This window comes from Ovis aries, chromosome 12 (assembly GCF_016772045.2).
Source record: "Ovis aries strain OAR_USU_Benz2616 breed Rambouillet chromosome 12, ARS-UI_Ramb_v3.0, whole genome shotgun sequence".
In the NCBI taxonomy this organism is placed as follows: Eukaryota; Metazoa; Chordata; class Mammalia; order Artiodactyla; family Bovidae; genus Ovis; species Ovis aries.
In genome coordinates, this window is record NC_056065.1 from 79,583,160 (window position 1) to 79,603,815 (window position 20,656).

The window sequence follows — 20,656 nt, forward strand, 5'->3', positions numbered from 1 at the left end:
GTCCGGGGAGGAGTGAGAGACGCGGCAGGGGCTCCGCAGCAACACAGCGACAGGAGGGGCTCCACCCCACTCACATCAGCGGACACGCGGCCCGCACAGGGCGTCAGGGCGGGGACACTGGCTGTGTGTCACGCCCGACCAGAGGGCCCCTCCCTTCGAAAGCAGCGGCACACACACGCTCTCAGACGCACATTCTCCAGGGCAGATTTGCACCGCTGCACAAGTCACAGGGAATTTAGCGCAGCTGAGACCACATCAGGCATCTATTACAACCACGAGGCTCTGAGACTAGAAACCAACTGAAAAAAGAAAGAAACCCTGCAAAACCCACAGACACATGGGGGCTAAACAGTGTGCTACTAGACGACTGATGGGCCACTGGAGAGGCCGAAGCAGAGCCCAAAGCACCCCCGGAGACAAATGAGATGGAAGCGCAGCCCTCCGAGGCCTCCGGGGCGCTGCAAAGGCCGTCCTAAGGGGTATCTGTAGCAATACAGGCCTACCTCAGGATACATAGCAAACCTCACACAACCTAGCCTTCACCAAAGGAATCAGAAAAAGAAGAATAAACAAAATCCACAGTTAGCAGACAGCAAGGCGATCAAAGCAGTCAATCCTAGAGGAAATCAACCCTGAACATTCACTGGAGGGACTGACGCTGAGGCTCCAGTACTTTGGCCACCTGATGCTAAGAGCCGACTGACTGGAAAAGACCCCGGTGCTGGGAAAGATCGAAGGCGGGAGAAGAAGGCAACGGAGGATGAGACGGTTGGAAGGCATCACCGACTCGATGGGCACGAAGCTGGGCACGTTCCTGCAGACGATGAAGGACAGGGAAGCCTGTCCGTGGGGTTGCAGAAAGTTGGAGACGACTTAGTGACTGAACTGCGACAAGAGTCAGCAGCAGAGTCATAATGGTCAGAGTAGGAACAGGCGAGGCAGGGAGCAAAAGTAAACGGGAAGATCGATGGAACCAACCTCGTTCCTCGAAAAGACACATGGACACATTTCTAGAAATGACAGTCTGAACCAGGAAGGGTAGGAACAGGTGAAGCAGGGACCAAAAGTGACCGAAAAGATCAATGGAATCAACCTCGTTCCTCAAAAAGATAAAAAAAACTGACAAACCTTTAGCCAGACTCATCCAAAAAAGAGAGAGCGCAAATCAAGTCAGAAAAGAAGCTGCAACTGACACTGCGGAAATAAAGGCAATGAGAGGCTGCTATGAGCAAGCATATGCCAAGAAGGGCCGCCACCTAGAAAGATGGCACGCTTCTAGAGACGACCATCTAAACCAGGAAGACAGGAAAGATGGCCTGACCCAGTAACAGTGAGGAAACGGAATCAGCAATAATAACAGAAGCTCCCCACAAACAGAAGTCCAGGACCAGGTGGTTTTACAAGTGAATTCTACAAAACATTTAGAGAAGAGATAACACCTATCCTTCCGAAAGCTTCCAAAAAAGAAGAGTAAGGAATGCTTCTGAACTCATTCTCTGAGGCCAGCATCATCTCAATACCAAAACCAGACAGATATAACACACAAAAAGAAAACAACAGGCTGAAATCCCTGATGAACATAGATGTGAAAACTGTCAATTAAATACAAGCAAACCAGATCCCATAAACGTTAAAAAGATCAACCACCATGATCCCTCTTCATGGACCACAGCTTGTTGTGGCGAAGGGGCTTGTGCAATTCAATGTAGCTATGCAGCCCTGCAAGGCCACCCAAGACAGACGGGTCTCACTGGAGAAGGAAATGGCAGCCCACTCCAGTATTCTTGCCTGGAAAACCCACGGAGAGCATGAAAAGGCAAAAAAATATGATTCTGGAAGATGAGCCCCCAGGTGGGAAGTGTCCGGTGTGCTACTGGGCAAGAGCAGAGGGCACTACCAACAGCTCTGAGAAGACCAAAGGGCGGGGCTGCTCACAACCGCACCGCGGGCGGGGCTGCTCACGACTGCAGATTCAAGGGACCAGACCTGAGGGGGCGCCTGAGGAACTGAGGATGGAGGTTTGTTAAGACTGTACGGGAAGCAGTGACCAAAACCTACCCAAAGAAGAAACACGAGAAGGCAATGCGGTTGTCTGAGGAGGCCTGCAAATATCTGAGACATGGAAAGCAAGGGAGGGAAAGACAGCACCAACTGAATGCAGAGTCCCAGAGAAGAGCAAGGAGAGACGAGAGAGCCCTTTAAACAAGCAGTGCAGAGAAATAGAAAAAAACAGCAAAATGGGAAAGACTAGAGGCCACTTCAGGAACGCTGAAGATGTCATGGGAACACTTCACCCAAGGCCAGGCTCAGTAAAGGACAGAAATGGGAGGCCCTGGCAGAAGCAGCAGAGATTAGGAGGTGGCAAAAAGAGACTCTGAAAAGCTAGACAAGAAAGGTCTTGATGACCCGGATAACCAGAGTCTGACATCCTTGAGTACGAAGTCAAGTGGGCCTTGGGAAGCATCACTACCAACAAAGCTAGTGGAGGTGACGGGATTCCAACTGAGCTGTTTCAAATCCTAAAAGATGATGCTGTTAAAGTGCTGCACTCAATATGCCAGCAAATATGGAAAACTCAGCAGCGGCCACAGGACTGGAAAAGGTCAGTTTTCATTCCAATCCCAAAGAAAGGCAATGCCAAAGAATGCTCAAACTACCGCACAATTGCACTCATTTCACATGCTAGCAAGATAATGCTCAAAATCCTTCAAGCTAGGCTTCAACAGTACGTGAACAGAGAATTTCCAGACGTACAAGCTGGGTTTAGAAAAGGCAGAGGAACCAGAGATCCAACTGCCAACATCTGCTGGATCACAGAGAAAGCAAGGGAATTTCAGAAACACATCTACTTATGCTTCACTGCCTACACCAAAGCCTTTGACGGTGTGAATCGCAACAAACTGTGGAAAATTCTTCAAGAGTCGAGAGTTCCAGACCACCTGACCTGCCTCCTGAGAAATCCATATGCTGGTCAGGAAGCAACAGAACTAGAGATGGATCAGCTGGCTGGCTCCAGATTGGGAAAGGAGGCCGTCAAGGGGTACACACTGTGCCCCTGCTTACTTAACTTACATGCTGAGTACATCAGGTGAAACGCTGGGCTGGAGGAATCACAAGTTGGAATGAAGATTTCCCGGAGAAGTATCAGTAACCTCAGATGTGCAGACGACACCATTTTAATGGCAGAAAGTGAGGAGCAAGCAAAGAGCCTCTTGATGAAGGTGAAAGAAGAGAGTGAAAAAGCTGGCTAAGAATTCAACATTCAGAAAACTAAGATCATGGCATCTGGTTCCATCACTTCATGGCAAATAGAAGGGGAGAAAGCGGAAACAGTTTTCAGATTCTATTTTCTGGACTCCAAAATCACTGCAGAGTGCAGTGACTGTAGCCATGAAACTCAAAGACGCTTGCTCCTTGGAATGAGAGTGATGACAGGCCTAGCGAGTGCATTAACAGAGCAGAGGCACCAGTTGCCTGCAAAGGTCCACGGTCAAAGCCGCGGCGTCTCCAGCAGTGATGAGAGAGGAGGCTGGGCGCCGAAGAGTCGACGCTTTTGACCTGTGGTTGGAGAAGACTCCTGAGAGTCCCTTGGACTGCAAGGCGCTCCCACCAGTCCATCCTAAAGGAGATGAGACGGTTAGATAGAATCGCTGACTCAGCGACCATGAATGTGGGACAGGGGAGGCCAGAGGAGCCAGGCGGCGCTGCAGTCCATGGGACCACAGAGATCCGGACTCAGACTGAGCCACGACAACTAGCAACACCGCGATCAGGTGGGGCTCATCCGGGGCATGTAAGGGGGATTTAGCACCTACACGTCAATCAGTGGGGCCGACACCACACGGACGAAGCGAAGACTAGAACCGTATGGTCATCTCTGTAGAGGCGCAAAGAGCTTCCGACAAAACTCAGCATCCATTCACGACGCAAGAACAATTCTCCAGAGAGTGGACAGAGAAAACGCACCTCAACACAACGCAGGCTGCACACGAGAAGCCCCGCGCGGACACCGTGCTCAACGGTGCAGTTCCAAAAGCATCTGTCTACGATCAGGAGCAAGACACGGATGCCCACTCTTGCCACTTTTATTCAACACCGTACTCGAAGTCCTAGCTATAGGAATCAGACAAGAAAAAGAAATAAAAGGAACCCACACTGGAAAAGAATGAGTAAAGCTGTCAGTGTGTGTGGATAACATGATCCTATACATGGAAAATCTCAGCGATGCCACCCCAAAGCCACGAGGGCTCATGGACTCGGTAAAGGCACAGGATATAAGATTAACGAGAAGACAGACAGAAGCGTGGAGAAGGTAACTGCAACCCACTCCAGTGCTCTTGCCTGGAGAATCCCATGGGCAGAGGAGCCTGGCAGGCTACAGTCCCCGGCGTCACAAGAGAGTCGGACACGACTGAGTGGCTAAGCAGCGACAACAAGACAGAAACACGTGATCCAGCCCCTTCTGCTTCCGGGTCTGTATCTAAAGACACAAAAGCAGGGACTGAAGAGTCAGCTGCACATCATGTCCACAGCAACACTGTTCACGGCTGCCCAGCAGTGGGAGCAGCCAAGTGTCCATCAGGGTGGCAGCCGAACACGACGCGGTGTGGACACACCGTGGAACGCCGTCCGGCCGCACGAGGCAGGGCGACGTGGGCGGCACAGGGAGAGGCTGCCGCCGGCGGGCAGGGGCTGCAACTCCACTCACACAGCCACCTGGAGCCAAGGCCAGGGAGAAGGGGCACAGCAGGGCTGCTGGCAGCCGGGGGAACAAACGAGGGTCCAGGGGGTCGAGAGTTTCAGTTTGGAAGAGGAAGGCCGTTCCAAAGATGGATGGCTGCAAAACACCGTGACTGTCTTTACTGCCGATGAACTGTCTGCTTAAAAATGGCCAAATTATTAAGCTGCACGTTACATGTTCTTCCACAATAAACCCAAACAAACAAATGACAGCCAGTCTGGCCCTCTCGAGGTTGCGTCCTCTGGGGGAAGGAGCCGCCGTCAAGCACAAGCAGTCACAGCTGTGACAGCGCCTGCCCGGCCCTGGGTGTCCGTCAGTCCTGAGCCTTCCTGCTCGGCGTCTTTAGCATCTGAAACTGCGGGGCTTCCCCACCCCCTGGAAATGGCCTTCTCACCCCTCTGGACCATCTCCTGTTGACTCCTCACCCTCTGCCGGCCCAGCTCACCCTCCTCTGCCTCCCTAATGCCCAACCACAGGCCCCGTCCATGTCGCTGCCACAGGCCCACGGCCCAGCTCAGCCAAGGGACAGCTGCCCACATGCCTCCAGGCTTCCGAGACGACCCATCGGGTCTCGGCGACCTTTGCGAGATATTCCTCACCGCAATACCTCCCTCAGGCCTCTTTCCTTTCGTAACATCACTAGTGGAACATAAGCCACACCTGGCGGCACACACACTGCCTCTGAGCACGCTCCCGGGCTGCACACACCCGCACCCAGCGTCAGGGACGCCCCCCACACCCTCGGGGTCGCTTCCCGTCCCCCCTCCAGCCCTCAGGGAACACTCGTCCACTTTCTCTTCTCTGCCAGTCTGGGGGTTGGCGTGGACGGAGCCGGGCCCCGTGCCTGCCGCCGGCACGGCTGCTGCTTCGGGCTCATCTGCGCCGCAGTGTGCGCACGCTGTAAGGCTTCACTTCCCTTTGCTGCCAAACAGCACTCCTTGAACATGGGCCATTCCGCCCATCCATTCGTTCATCAACAGGAACCTGTGCAGCGTTTCAAGTCTCGCTGACTGCTTGTTTGTTCAGTCTGTGCAACAGCCCAGCTTGAGCCCACCACCCACACCTGCTGGGGGCCGCGGGCGCCCCGGCTCCACAGCGCCGACCACGCTGCGCCTAAGGGCCCAGGGCTCAGCCCTGCAGCCAACGTGCAGGCTCCACACGGGAGGGGGGCCTCCACAGCAAGTGAAGCCCAGCCAGAGGAGACCCTGAAGGGGGCTTTCTGGTTCCCGCGAACAATGCTGTTATAAAATCTGTGTAGGAGCTTCTCTGTGGATGCCTGCCTTTCTCTCCCGAGTGCACACCCAGGAGCAGCATGTGAGCCCGTGGTAACTGTGGTGAGCACCGAGCTTTTCCTGCAGGAATGAAACAGGGGCCTTAGCACAAGGGAAATGATTAGGCTTAGCGAGGAAAGAGGAGAGGCCTGCTCTGCGCCTGGAAGAACAGAAGCGAGAGCAGGTATGTGTAGCCATGAACGCATCTGATTCTGTGCAGTGTGAGGTTTAACACAAAAGCTTCTACTGCAGGGGCTGCGAAAAGGCACTCGGTTTATTGTTTTTTAACTGTACTTCCAGTGGAATGGCAGACAAACAAAGGATTCAAAACACAGAGGCCACACTCACTTGGGTAGACCTTCGAGTCTGCCGAGCCTGTCTGGAGCGCGCCTTCCGTAAGGACTCTGCTTCCTCGTCCCGGACGGGAGTCAGATACGACCTGTGGGGAGAGGCACACCAGAGGTGAGGCCCCGGCACGCGTGGGCGGCTCGCACGCCTAGACGGAGCCAGGCAGAGGCGGCCACAGAAGGCCGCTGCAGAGGGCGACAGAGGCCAAGACTCGCTCTGGACCTGCTCCCGTGCACGCAGAGCCGCGTCCCAACGCAGCACGAGACCCTTCCTTCCCCTCTCCCATCCTCACGTGGCTTCTTTCCTGGCCTCACACTCCGGGTGCAAACCTCCAGGGCAGGTGAAGAGGGGTGTGACCCGCCGCCCAACTCCCGCCTTCAGAGCTGGCTTCCGGCCGAGACAGCAGACTCGGCTCCCCAAGTGCAGGCAGCTCCTCCCTCCCTGGAAGCAGGTGGGGGGATGTGTGTGTGTGGGGTGTGTGTGTGGAGGTGGGGATGTGTGTATGGGTGTGGGTGTGTGTGGTGGGGTGTGTGTGTGGAGGCGGGGTGTGTGTGGAGGTGGTGGTGTGTGTGTGTGTGTGTGTGGGGGTGTGTGTGTGGTGTGTGTATGTGTTGGTGTAGGTGTGTGTGGTGTGTGTGGCTGTCGCTAGTGTGTGCAGTGTGTGTGTGTGTGGTGTGTGTGTTGGTGTATGTGTGGTAGGTGTGTGTGTGTATGTGTAGTGTATGTGTGTGTGTGTGTGTGTGTGTGTGTAGGTGTGTGTAGTGTGTGTGTGGGGTGTGTGTGTGTGTGTGTGTGTGTGTGTGGAGGTGTGTGTGGTGTGAGTGTGTGTGTGTGTTGTGTGTTGGTGTGTGTGTGTGTGTGTGTGGTGTGTGTGTATGTGTGTGTGTGTGTAGGTGTGTGTGGTGTCGCTATGTGTGTCTCTGTTGGTGGTGTGTGTGTGTGGTGTGTGTGTGTGTGGTGTGTGTGGTGTGTGTGTGTGTGTGTGTGTGTGTGTGTAGGTGTGTGTGTGTGTGTACGTGTGTGTGTGTGTGGTGTATGTGTGTGTGTGTGTGTGTGTGTGGTGTATGTGTGTATGTGTGATGTGTGTGTGCGTGTGTGTGGTGTGTGGGGTGGTGTGTGGTGTGTGTGTGTGTAGTGTGTGTGTGTGTGTGGGTAGGTATGTGTAGTTGTGTGTTGGTGTATGTGTGTGTGTGTGTGTGGTGTGTGTGTGTGTGTGGAGGTTTGTGTGTTGGTGTGAGTGTAGGTGTGTGTGGTGTGTTGGTGTATGTGTGTGTGTGGTGTTGTGTGTTGGTGTATGTGTGTGTACATGTGTGTGTGGTGTGTGTTGGTGTATGTGTGTGGTGTGTGTGGAGGTGTGTGTTGGTGTGTGTGTGGAGGTGTGTGGGTGTGTGTGTGTGTGTGTGTGGTGTGTGTGGTGTGTGTGGTGTGTGTGGTGTGTGTGTGGTGTGTGTGTGTGTGTGTGTGTGTGTGTGGAGGTGTGTGTGTGTGTGTGTGTGGAGGTGTGTGGGGTGTGTGTGTGTGTTGGTGTGTGTGGTGTGTGTGATGTGTGTGTGGTGTGTGTGGTGTCTTGGTGTATGTGCGCGTGTGTGTGTGGTGGTGTGTGTTGGGGGGTGTGTGTGTGTGGAGGTGTGTGCTGCTCCTTCTGGCTCTCGTCACTAGCCTGTGCAGTTTATCAGTCGCGTCTCCCCCCGGGTACTGAGATGATCGTTTCCGTCCTTCTGCGAATGTGGTGGATTTTGCTGAGTGGTTTTCAAATGACAGAGCAACTCTGAGTCCTCGGGATAAGCTCAGCGTGGCCGGGATGCATCACCATATATAGACGTACTTTTCATATAGATTCAGTATTATTTACTTCCGGATTTCCCCATCCTTATTCTTGGAAGAAACTGGCCTGTACTTTTCCTTTCTTATAACAACCTGGCCAGTCTGGGAATTAAAAGTTATGAAAGGTGAAAAGCACTCTCTCCTTGTCTGTTTGGAGAATCTGTGGGAGACGGGGGTCAGTTCCTCCTTAAGCAATTGGAAGAGCTCCCCAGTGGAGCCATCTGGGTTTAGAGTGTCCTCTATGGGAAAGCTTTAAGTAAGGGTTTCCGTTTCCTTAACGGAGTTTGGCCCGTCCAGATTCTCTGTTGTGCTAACACTTGTTTGCCAAGGAATCTTATCTACGTCTTCGTATAGAGTGACTGCTGATGATATCCTAACGATGTGTTTCAACTGGCACCGGAACGCACGCAGGCCTCAGAGACGCTGAGGTCAGCTCCAGACCGCCAGAATAAAGCGAAAGCTGCAGTGAGCTCAGCCGCGCGCCCAGCACCTGTGCAAATCACGTCTGCAGCGCACTGTAGTTGAGTAAGCGTGCAACAGCATGGTGTCTTTAGAAAATAAAGGATGTCCTTCAACTAAACACACTTTTATTGTTAAAATGCTAACCATCAGCTAGGCCTTCAGCAAGATGTAATCTTTTTGCTGGTGGGGGGTCTTGCCTCCATGCTGATGGCTGCAGACGGAGCAGGGTGGTGGCTGCTGAGAGCTGCGGTAATTTCTTAAAATGAGACAACAAAGTCTGCCTCACTGATCGACTCTTCCTGTCATAACAGGCTTCCCCACAGCCTGTCATGCTGTTCAACAGCATTTTGCCCACAGTAGAGTTCCTTTCGAAATTGGAGCCAATCCTCAAACCCCGCCACTGCTTCATCAGCTAAGCTCATGAGAGAATCCAAAGGCTTTCTTGCCACTTTCAAGCCTCCGCAGCATCTTCACCAGGAGACGATTCCATTGCAAAAAAAACTTTAAAAAAATATTTTATCTTTTAAATTGAAGTACAGTTGATTTTTCAGTTGGCAAGTATGGATGTGAGAGTTGGACTGCGAAGAAAGCTGAGCGCCGAAGAATTGCTGCTTTTGAACTGCGGTGTTGGAGAAGACTCTTGAGAGTCCCTTGGACTGCAAGGAGATCCAACCAGTCCATCCTAAAGGAGATTAATCCTGAATATTCATTGGACGGACTGAAGCTGAAGCTCCAATACTTTGGTCACCTGATGTGAAGAGTCGACTCATTGGAAAAGACCCTGATGCTGGGAGAGACTGAAGGCAGGAGAAGGGGACGACAGGATGAGATGGCTGGGTGGCATCACCGACTCATGGATGTGCGAGTCTGAGCGAGCTCCAGGAGACAGTGAAGGACAGGGCAGCCCGGCCTGCTGCGGTCCACAGCGTCGCAGAGAGTCGCACACGCCCGAGCGCCTGGACAGCAGCAGCTGGTCTGCAACATCCTGTTGGTTTCAGGGCACAGCGAGATGCGGCCGTTACGCGCGTGCCGACATCGATTCTTCCCCCGATTCTTTTCCCTTCAGGGTGTCACAGCGCTGAGCACAATCCCCTGCACCGGACCGGAGGCCCTTACTATTCATCTGCTTTATGTGTCGTAGTAACGTGTCTATGTTGGAGAAGGCAATGGCAGCCCACTCCAGTGCTCTCGCCTGGAAAATCCCATGGACAGAGGAGCCTGGTGGGCTGCAGTCCATGGGGTTGCAAAGAGTCAGACACGACTAAGTGACTTCTTTCACTTTTCACTTTAATGCATTGGAGAAGGAAATGGCAACCCACTCCAGTGTTCTTGCCTGGAGAATCCTAGGGATGGCGGAGCCTGGTGGGCTGCCATCTCTGGGGTCACACAGGGTCGGACACGACTGAGGTGACTTAGCAACAATGTGTCTATGTGAGCCCCAAAGTTCTAATTCACCACCCTTCTTTTCCCTCTAGTAACAGTAAGTTTCTTTTTATGTCTGTGACTACTTCTGTTTTATATATAAGCTCATTTGTATCTTTCTTGTTTTTAAAGACTCCACATATTAGTGATATATCACACGGTACTTGTCTTTTTTCCGCCTGGCTAACTTCACTTCCTGCGACAGCCTCTAGTTACACGCCTGTTGCTGCAAACTTTTTACAGCTGAGTTTTATTTCACGTGTGCCTGCACCACTTCGTCTTTATCCCTTCACCTGCTGACGGACGCTCAGGTTGCTTCCGTGTCTTGGCTGCTGTGAACAAGAACCCTTTCCCGTGCTCATCCATGAGAAACAGGTCCTCACCCTTCAAGCTTTAGCACGAGATGCAGCGATTCTGTCCCAGCCTCAGGCTCCCCTTCTCACCTAGTCCTCTGGTACAGCTCCTTCAGATCTCAAGTCTTGGACCCCTCGAACTCATCCATGAGGGCAGGGATGTACTTCCTCCAAACTCCTGCTAAGGTGGATATTTTGATCTGTTCCCACGAGTCACAAACGTTCTTGGTGAGTCTTCTCCAGAGGGTTTTCAACTGACTCTGCCCAGGTCATTGGAGGACTCACATCTGTGGCAGTTACAGCCTTACGAAATGTAGTCCTTAAACAATAGGCCAGAGAGTCAAAATCACTCCCTGACCCTCAGGCTGCAGGACAGACGTGTTTGCAGGCATGAGCCACAGGAATCCCACTGCCCACCTGCATCAGAGCTCCCGGGTGACACCCGGCACACCGTCAGTGAGCAGCGATGTTGTGAACCCTTATTTTCTGAGCAGTAGGTCTTAGCGATGAACTTGAAAAGCTCAGGAAACCTTCTGTCAACAGGAGTGCTGTCTTTAGGCTTTCTTGCTCCATCACAGAGCAGAGGCAGGGCAGACACAGCATAACTCTTAGGAGCCCTGGTTCTCGAAATGGTGAACAAGCGCTGGATTCAACTTAAAGTCACCAGCCTGTAACAAGGGAGGCAGTCTGTCCTTTAAAGCCTTGAAGCCAGGCACTGGCTCGCCTAACTATGGAAGTCATGGATGGAACCTTCTTCCAACAGAGGCTGGTTCACCGACACTGAGAATCTGTCGTTTAGTGCAGCTGTGTTCATGGGCGATCTCAGCCGCGCTCACGGGCGATCTCAGCCGCGCTCACGGGCGATCTCAGCCGCGCTCACGGGCGATCTCAGCGGCGCTCATGGATGATCTCAGCGGCGCTCATGGACGATCTCAGCGGCATCTTCTGGGTAACTTGCTGCAGTTTCTACATCACCACCTGTTGCTTCACCTCATCGTATCTGCGTTATTCAGTCGCTAAGTCATGTTCCACTCTGTGTGACTCCATGGACTGCAGCCTGCCAGGCTCCTCGGTCCTCCACTATCTCCAGGAGTTTGCTCAAATCCATGTCCGTTGAGTCTGTGATGCCATCTAATCATCTCAGCCTCTGCTGCCCCCTTCTCTTCTTGCCTTCGATCTTTCCCAGCATCAGGGTCTTTTCCAAAGAATTAGCTCTTTACATCAGGTGGCCACAATCAGCTTCAGTCCTTCTAATGAATATTCAGCGTTATAATTGTATGTTATTAAGATGGCATCTCTCCTCAAACCTCATGATCAACTTCTGCTAAGCTTCAGCCTTTCCTTCCGCAGCGTCCTCACCTGTCTGCCGTCCTAGAACTGAAGGGAGCTAAGGCCTCGCTCTGGGCAAGGCTGTGACTAAAGGAAGCTTGTCTGTCTGACCCTCTACCCAGACCACTCGGGCTTTCCCTCTCTACGCCAGCGGTGAGGCTGCCTCCCTTTCTAATCACCCACTGAAGCAGCACTTTCCACTCCTCTAAGCTCCTGTCCTTTCCATCCCCAGCCTGGCTGTTCGGTGCAAGAGGCCCAGCTCTAGGCCTGTCTGGCTTTCGAAGTGCCTTCCTCACTGAGCACAGTCATTTCTAGGTTTAGATTTAGACTGGGAGGCACGCACCTCCTCCTGCCGGTTGGATACTTAGGGACTCTGGTGGGGACTCTCCCGGCCTGAGTTCAGTACTGCTGTGTCCCCAGGGAGAGGGACGCCCAAGGCACGGGAGAGGGATGGGGGAGCTGCTGGTCAGCGGAGCAGTGAAAAGCGGCATTTCTGATTGTTGGTGGTTTCATATGGGTGTGGTGTGTAGCACCCCGGACAATTACAACAGTAACCTCAAAGACCACTGATCACAGATATCATGACGAATACAGCAAGGAAAAGTTTAAAGCACTGTGAGAACAGCCAGCTGTGATACAGAGACATAACGCGGCCAAACGCGGCTGCAGAGCCAGTGCGCTGGCAGACTCACTCCTCGCGGGGCAGCCGCCGAGCATCACGGGGCCACACGGGGCCACACGCGAGCCGCACACGAGCCACACGCGAGCCTCACGTGAGCCACACACGAGCCTCACATGAGCCACACACGAGCCTCACACGAGCCACATGCGAGCCTCACGTGAGCCTCACGCGAGCCTCACACGAGCCACACGCGAGCCTCACGTGAGCCTCACGCGAGCCACACGTGGCCCGGGAGCGACGCTGGGACGCGGTCACGCAGGCTCCACCTGCGTCTACACAACGGCTCTCAGACTGTTTGGTCATGGACCGTTCACATTTTAAAAAGTGCTGAAGATCCCCAAACAGCCTCTGTTTATATGGGGTATATCTATTAATATTTACCTTATTAGACATTAAAATCGAGAAATTAAACAGCATTTGTGAATTTATTAGAAAATGACAGCCCTATTACATGTTAATATCAATAATTTACCTTTTATGAAAATATATGTTCTAAAACAAAATTTTCGTAAGAGTATTACTTTTACATGTTTGTGAATTTCTTTAATGTCGCCTTAAAACGAGACGGCTGGGTTTTAATGCACACTTCTTCATTCAATATGTGTGTGTTTTGTTTTAGCTGAAATGTGCAAAAGTACCCAGTGCTGCGGAGACATGTAGCTGGAGAAGCAAGGAGCCTTAGAGCAGCTCTTCCAGGTAACTGTGGGCAGTCCTCTGCAGTCACACAGCCACAGTAACTAACACAGGTAGTGACCCCTAAGGTCAGCTGAAACGTGGACCCTGAAGCCACGTCAGCAGGGCTCTCGCGCCCGCTACGCTAGAACCCAGTCGTCTGTCTTGCACGTGGGCTGCAGTGCCTTCCCCAGACGTGGCTCTGGGGAAATACTGGCGCAGCCCTCCCGAACGCGAACACGTTTCATCGCGCAATAGCAACTTTAAAACCAAACCGAAAAACTCACACAACTCAGCAGAAAACAAACACTCCAATTAAAAAACAGGCAAAGGATCTGAACAGACTTTTCCCCAAGAAGATGGACAACAGGCGCATGAAAAGGCGCTCACACCACTCATCACCAGGGAAACGCCAACCACAGGCACAGTGAGAGGTCACCTCACACCTGTCAGGACGGCTACCAGACAAGAAGCAACCAGCGCTGGCGAGGATGCGGAGACGGCGTCCTCACGCACCGCTGGGGGACGTAAGCTGCTGCAGCCGCTGGAGAACGGCAACCCCAGAACTGCCATGCGGCCCAGCGAGCCCCCTGCTGGGCATTTACCTGAAGGAAACCAGAGCACCACCTCGAGCGGCGCCAGAGCTGCTCCCCACGTGCACCAGTCTCATCTGCCAAGACAGGGAAGCAGCCACGTGTCCATCAACATGAGCGCATAGAGAAATGTGTGTGCACGCACACACGCGCACATACACGCACGCACATGCGCACACACGCACACAGCAGAACACTATTTAGTCACCAAAGGAGGAAACCCTGCCACCTGCCACAACATGGACGGCCTTGAGGGCCCACGCTGGGTGAAGTAAGTCGCAGACAAATACGCTGTGGCCTCATTTGCATGGGAATCTAAGAGCTCACAGGTGCGGAGAACAGCCTGGGGGTTGCTGGGGGTGCAGGTGGGCAAAGTGGGTGAGGTATTCAGAAGGAGCAAACTTCCAGTTACACGGCAGCCAGTGCCGGGAGTGTGTGCCACACGGGGCCACAGCAACCGACACGCACTGCGTATCCGAGACTTGCTCAGAGAGGGAAAAAGAAAGCTCGTGCGGGGCCAGACGGCAATTAAAGAGATTGTGGCTGTCCCTCTGTAACATGCGTATCAAATCACTGCACTGTGCACCAGAGAGAAAGTGTTCATTTCATCCATTATATCAATAAGAAATAATAAAATTCCTAAAACTCCACGTTCTCTAACACTGGCTTTGGTCTCAGAAGTCTTTGCACATTGGGAAGCAGTGAGTACTGTCACCCAAAAGGTACAAGTCTTCCAAAATTCTAACTTCTGCCTTAAATGTTATAATTTGCAACCAATACTCAAAATGACAGGTTCAGTTTGCTCGCTTTCAAGAAAATGTTGGCTACGCACCCACGTCTGAAGGGCGGGTCTGAGCATCCGAGTCCCGGGAGGAAGCGGCGCCGGCCAGGAGAGGCAGCTGGGCCCCCTCCTCTCCAGCTGCAGGTCAGCGCCCCAGGGCGCCCCGCCGCCCTCCGATCTGAGGACGCTCTTCCTGGCCTTCCTGCTCTCTCTCTGGGCTGCACGCCGGGCGCCTCCTGCTGTCCGGTCTGTGCAGCTCGCGAGTCCTCTCCCAGGCTGCACGCCGGGCGCCTCCTGCTGTCCGGTCTGTGCAGTTCGCGAGTCCTCTCCTGGGCTGCACGCCGGGCCAGGCGCCTCCTGCTGTCCGGTCTGTGCAGCTCGCGAGTCCTCTCCTGGGCTGCACGCCGGGCCGGGCGCCTCCTGCTGTCCAGTCTGTGCAGCTCGCGAGTCCTCTCCTGGGCTGCACGCCGGGCCAGGCGCCTCCTGCTGTCCGGTCTGTGCAGCTCGCGAGTCCTCTCCTGGGCTGCACGCCGGGCCGGGCGCCTCCTGCTGTCCAGTCTGTGCAGCTCGCGAGTCCTCTCCCGGGCTGCTCTTCTGCAAGTGGTTTCTTGTTACTTTAGTTTTCAGCTCTAGAGTTCCCATCTTCCTGAACAGAGAGCAGTTCTCCACTGAGATTCTCCATCTTGCCTTCCGTTGCCTTGAACATGCCAACCTGAGCCTGCCCCTAGCGCCTGTATTTTCTCCTAGTCTTTCATGAATCAGTCGCTTACTCAGCATGTACGGTCACTTTTAAAACTAATGCCAGAATTTTCAATGAAAGAAAATCGTAATGGCTTGCAGCTCTGGAAGCACTGCCACCCTCCACAGGGGACCCTCTTCCCTGGCAGTCAGGCTGAGGAAGTGGCCCCCCGACTTCCACGCAGCAGCGTTGCTCGGAAGGCCGTGACTACGAACCTCACAGGGCTCCCCCCCCACAGCACTGACTCAGCAGGTCTGGAGGGCATCCGAGAAGCTTCTGACTGGTTCTCAGGTGACACTGGTGATGTGCAGACCACACTGTGAGGAAGAGGGGGCTCAGGCAAGCCCTCTGAACCCACCTTGAGACTGAGCTGCTCAGAGGCTGGGCTTCAGTCTCTGCAAAGCTGGCCTGGGTCTGGGAAGCCTGGCGGCCAGAAGGCGGGCCCTTGGCGGTCCCAGCGGAAGTCTAGGGGCCCCTGGGGCCCTGTTTCTGAACTCTGGCTTCTGTCCCCTCAGCGTGAGGAGCCTTGTAACCAGTGCCTCGGGGACAGCACAGCCCGGGGCAGGGTTCACCTCCTTGTGACTCCCTCCAGGACTAGGACATGCCCAGCGGCCATGAGTCACCGTCTCTCCAGCACCTCCGCAGGCTTCTTCCCCTTCTGCTTATCCACCTTCTCTGCTTATTCTCAGTGGGAGGGTTTGTCTGTTATAAGACATGCCATAGTCTGAACAGAGGTCCTCAGCCAGGCTGCATGTTGAGAGAGATTTTCCCGCCACGTGGGTCAGTGAGCTGGAGCTGCCGTACGCTCTCAGCGCACAGTGAATGCCTCCTTCCTGAGTATACTCTCCTCGGGGCACTGGACAAACCTGAGCCTCCAAACTTGCAAGCCATAGGCCAGCGTTGAAGTCAGTGAGTCAGTGGCCACACTGAAGACCAGCCCTCCCCAGGAGATCCGCCTGGGTGCCAGGCAGCCTCCTCACACCGCACCTCTGCCTGCAAACACAGGGAGTGCCCCTAAGCCACCCAACTCTTGACTGTCGTCTCTTCTCTGCACCCTGGACAGAAGCCACAGTGAAGGTGCAAGCTTCCAACGGGCACATCTCACCACCTGCTCCAGTGACTTTCATCGAACAAGAGCAATGCAGCTGATAAAAACAGCTCTGGGGGGAAATCGAGGGCCTTTCACCTCACTTGGAGTCTTAAGTGTTTGAAATCACACACGTTCTTCTCAGAAACAATCAGAAAACAGACCAACATGTGAAAACCAAACAGACTGAATCTTTCCGGAGAACAAGCGCACAGACGGCGAGACCCCCACCTGTGCGCGCCTGCATCCTCTGTCTGCTGTGTCACGGTCTATTTCTATTGCTGTCACGTGTGTGGCTTTGCGGCCTGTGTCAGTATGTGAGATCTGCACTAAGCTGTAAGGGAAACACTTATAAAAGCAAACCTCAGAAAACCCGAGTACTTGATCTTAAGACTTTCTGAGGAGGGAAGGAACATCCTCATTCACTTTTGTCGCCCCGATGTGGGTTCCAGATCCACAGAAATGAGCTCCTCCACGCCCGGTTTCCCGGGGGACACCCTGCGCTTTCAGCAGCGCCTGAGTCCTGAACGTTCTAAGCCCAGACCAGGGAGTGCGCTGCAATCCTGGAGCCACACCCGGCCACCACATTCTGCAAACCAGGTCTTACCAACAGCAGCAGCAGGGTTTAGTATTTGTGACCGAAACCACATGGCCTGCAAAGTCCAAAATATTCATCACCTGGCCCTTACAGAGAAGTCCCGGCAACGCCCATGCCGGGGCAAACCCACACCGCACGTCGCGGGCGCTCACACATCTGCCCTGCACAGCTCTGCTCTGCAGACGCGTCAGCCCACAGGATACGGCAGCGACAGCGCAGCAGAAGCCTCGGCTTTACATCTGCCCCTGCTCTGGCCTCCAGATAAAAGCCAGGCTCACACCTGCAACGCAGGGACAGAGGAAGGAATTTCAATGCCAAATCATCTAATTACCATACCTGCCTACTGCGTCTCCTGGAAGGCGGGAAACATTTTGCTTTGTCTGAAGTTACATGGTCAGTAGAATTCAAATAGTTGGAAATAAGCAAAATAAGTTGTTACTACAATAATTTGACTGCAAGAAATAATTTGCTCTCTGCCTCTAAAGTTCACAGTGCTCCTTTATTTACAACACATGCGCCAATTCTATCTCAGAAAGCTGTGCAAAATCGTCAGTGAGCATCAAGAAAGTCGTCACAGTAATAAACGGCCTAGAACACCTCCCGACAAGGTCAGTGTGGAAGGACCAGACGTGGAGCCAGACGGCCGGGGTTCGAACCCTGGCCCCGCAGCACCCGTGCTAGAAAACCCCGGACAAGACGTCTGAGCACTCTCAGCCCGAGGTCCTCACGCAACGAGGGCATTCCCGGCTGCCACCGCCTCTTCACCCAGCACCAGGGCAGGTGCCAGGGACGGCCCGGCCGCTGCTTCCAGCCACGACCTCTCCATCCCACGTCAGAAGCTCAGCAGTGATTTGGAAAAGAAAGAAAGGCGCTATAATATCCATGCCACCTAGTCTATTAAGGAGCTCCCCTTAATTAGTTTTCCTGGAAGTGGATAATTCATTTGGAAGAGGCCATAATGCCCTTGGTGCTACTTTCAGCACAGGCCCCGGGGCTCTCTAAGTAAACTGCAGGTACGTGAGGCAGCCTGAAGAGAAGGCACCAAGGGGTCTCCCAGGACTGCACAAGGCTGTGAGCCCTCGTGATGAGGATCGGCTCTCACCCGGAACCCACCCACGGGCGCTGCTTTCTGCAACAGCGCTGGGGAACCCTGCGTCTGAGCTCTGCTCTGAGCTGAGAAGGGGGCTCATGGTTAATTTCAAACCGGGAAGGAAGCAAGACAAGCATCCGCCGATAGCACCCGTTCCATTAAAATCACTCCATCCTTGAACGCCAAAGCCACTTCCACAGGACAGTGGTGTATTTACGGAGGCCACCCTACAGTGAGTCCACGGGTGCCAAGAAGGGCAGACAAGCACCAGGGGGCGGCAAGGCTGCTTCGTCTCACTCCCAGGCTACACCTGCCAGCTGGCCTGGCCCACTCTCAAACATCTGTCCCTGACTGCAGGATAGACCAGGTCAAACGCAGCCTCACCACAGCTTTTTCTCTTTTAATCAGAAAGAAAGAAAATCCAAGAAAGTCAACACACAAAATATTTATGGAAATAACTCAGATCTTCAACAATAGCGAGGATGCAGAATTACAGAACATCCACACGCTCCAAGACAAACTGGGCCGTCACGTGTGCGCGGACCTGCAGATGCTGGTGTCTAGACCCCGTCACGTGTGCGTGGACCTGCAGATACTGGCGTCTAGACTATGTGAAGACCTTGTACCAAGGTTTTAAAAAAGGGCCAAATTCCAACAGGAAAAAAATAAAGCATATAATAAAGGAATTTACAAAAGAGGAAACCCCGAAAGCCTCATAAACAAGAGACGTTCACTTTCACTAGTAATCACGAAATGCAAATTAACACAAAGAGAAGCCACTTCATCTTCCTTTGTTTTTACACACCCACTGATATCATCAAGCGCACCGTGGGCTGCAGAGAACTGCATGCTCACTGTGGCGGGTGAGACCAGGAGCAGGCAGGGTGGCCTCTCCAGAAGCCACACCCGGCTCCTGACAGCGGGCCTCCTCGGGAACAAGCGCCCTGGACAGAGTGCTGCACGCACGCAAGGGGCCAGGAGCGAGCGTGCGCAGCACAGCTGCAGCGCCGGGGGGCACCAGGCAAGCGCCCTGGATGCCCATCAGTAGCAAAGGCACCTAACCCAACCGCGCTGCGCTCACACCATGGCCTCGGCGAGCAATGAAAATGGACAGACAGACCCGCTAAGTGAGAACAGCAGGTTCCAGACTGCTGTGCAGAGAACACCACAATTCACACACACAGTGAGCCCTTGTAAAAGGACGGTATGTGTGCACACACGTGAAGTAACGACTGACAAGATCTGAAAATGGTGACGCCCAAACGCACAGCAGTGGCCCCTCGAGGGGGGGCCAGGGAGACGGGACTGAGGGGACACAGCGGTGTGAACGAGATTTTAGCAACTTATTTTAAAAATTGAAGCCAGTAGGCAAGACACAGGACTTGATAGGGATAAAAACTGATATGTTGGATGTTTTAAATATGTAACAAGGATATTTTAAAAATGAAACACGGCACAGCTTCATCTCCAAGTGAGTAACACTTAACGATGTCAGCAGAGGTATTGCGGGATGGCGAGACTATGCATGCCTCTTCAGTTCAGTCGCTCAGTCGTGGCCGACTCTGCAACCCCACAGACTGCCACACGCCAGGCCTCCCTGTCCATCACCAACTCCCAGAGCTTGCTCAAACTCATGGCCATTGAGACGGTGATGCCATCCAACCATCTCATCCTCTGTCGTCCCCTTCTCCTCCAGCCTTCAATCTTTCCCAGCATCAGGGTCTTTTCCAGTGAGTCAGCTCTTCCCATCAGGTGGCCAAAGTATTAGAGTTTCAGCTTCAGCATCATTTCCTATAGGATGGACTGGTTGGATCTCCTTGCAGTCCAAGGGACTTGCAAGAGTCTTCTCCAACATCACAGTTCAAAAGCATCAATTCTTCGGTGTTCAGGTTTCTTTATAGTCCACCTCTCCATCCATACGTGACCACTGGAAAAACCACAGCTTTGACTAGATGGACCTTTTTTAGCAAAGTAATGTCTCTGCTTTTAATATGCTGTCTAGGTTAGTCATATGGAGAAGGCAATGGCACTCCACTCCAGCACTCTTGCCTGGGAAATCCCATGGATGGAGGAGTCTGGTGGGCCACAGTCCATGGGGTCACGAAGAGTTGGACACGACTGAGCAACTTCACTTTGACTTTTCACTTTCCTGCACTGGAGAAGGAAACAGCAACCCACTCCAGTGTTCTTGCCTGGAGAGGACGGGGGAGCCTGGTGGGCTGCTGTCTATGGGGTCACACAGAGTCGGACACGACTGAAGCACCTTAGCAGCAGCAGCAGCAGGTGGTCATAACTTTTCTTCCAAGGAGCAAGCGTCTTTTAATTTCATGGCTGCAGTCACCATCTGCAGTGATTCTGGATCCCAGAAAAATAAAGTCTGTCACTGTTTCCACTGTTTCCCATCTATTTGCCATGAAGTGATGGGACCGGATGATATGATCTTAGTTTTTTGAATGCTGAGTTAAGCCAACTTGTTCTCTCCTCTTTCACTTTCATCAAGAGGCTTTTTAGTTCCTCTTCACTTTCTGCCATAAGGGCGGCGTCATCTGCGTATCTGAGGTTACTGATGTTTCTCAGTTCCCAAGGGAGGGGGAGGGCAGGGTTCCCGAGGGCCGTGCAGGTGGAGAGGGAGGGTGCTCTGATGTGTTTTCAAGGGGAAGGGCA

The 20,656-nt window shown here is 53.2% G+C and overlaps 1 protein-coding gene across 5 annotated transcripts in view; it reads right to left on the bottom strand.

Annotated features, from left to right (window-relative positions):
- The window catches only part of PPP1R12B (protein phosphatase 1 regulatory subunit 12B), a 168,355-nt gene that overhangs the window by 58,678 nt on the left and 89,021 nt on the right, over positions 1-20,656 (bottom strand). For all 5 annotated transcript variants that reach the window (XM_060396798.1, XM_060396796.1, XM_060396795.1 and 2 more), the window contains one exon: positions 6,361-6,451. In XM_060396798.1, coding sequence (XP_060252781.1) covers positions 6,361-6,451 — 91 coding nt within the window. The remainder of the gene's footprint in view (positions 1-6,360; positions 6,452-20,656) is intronic.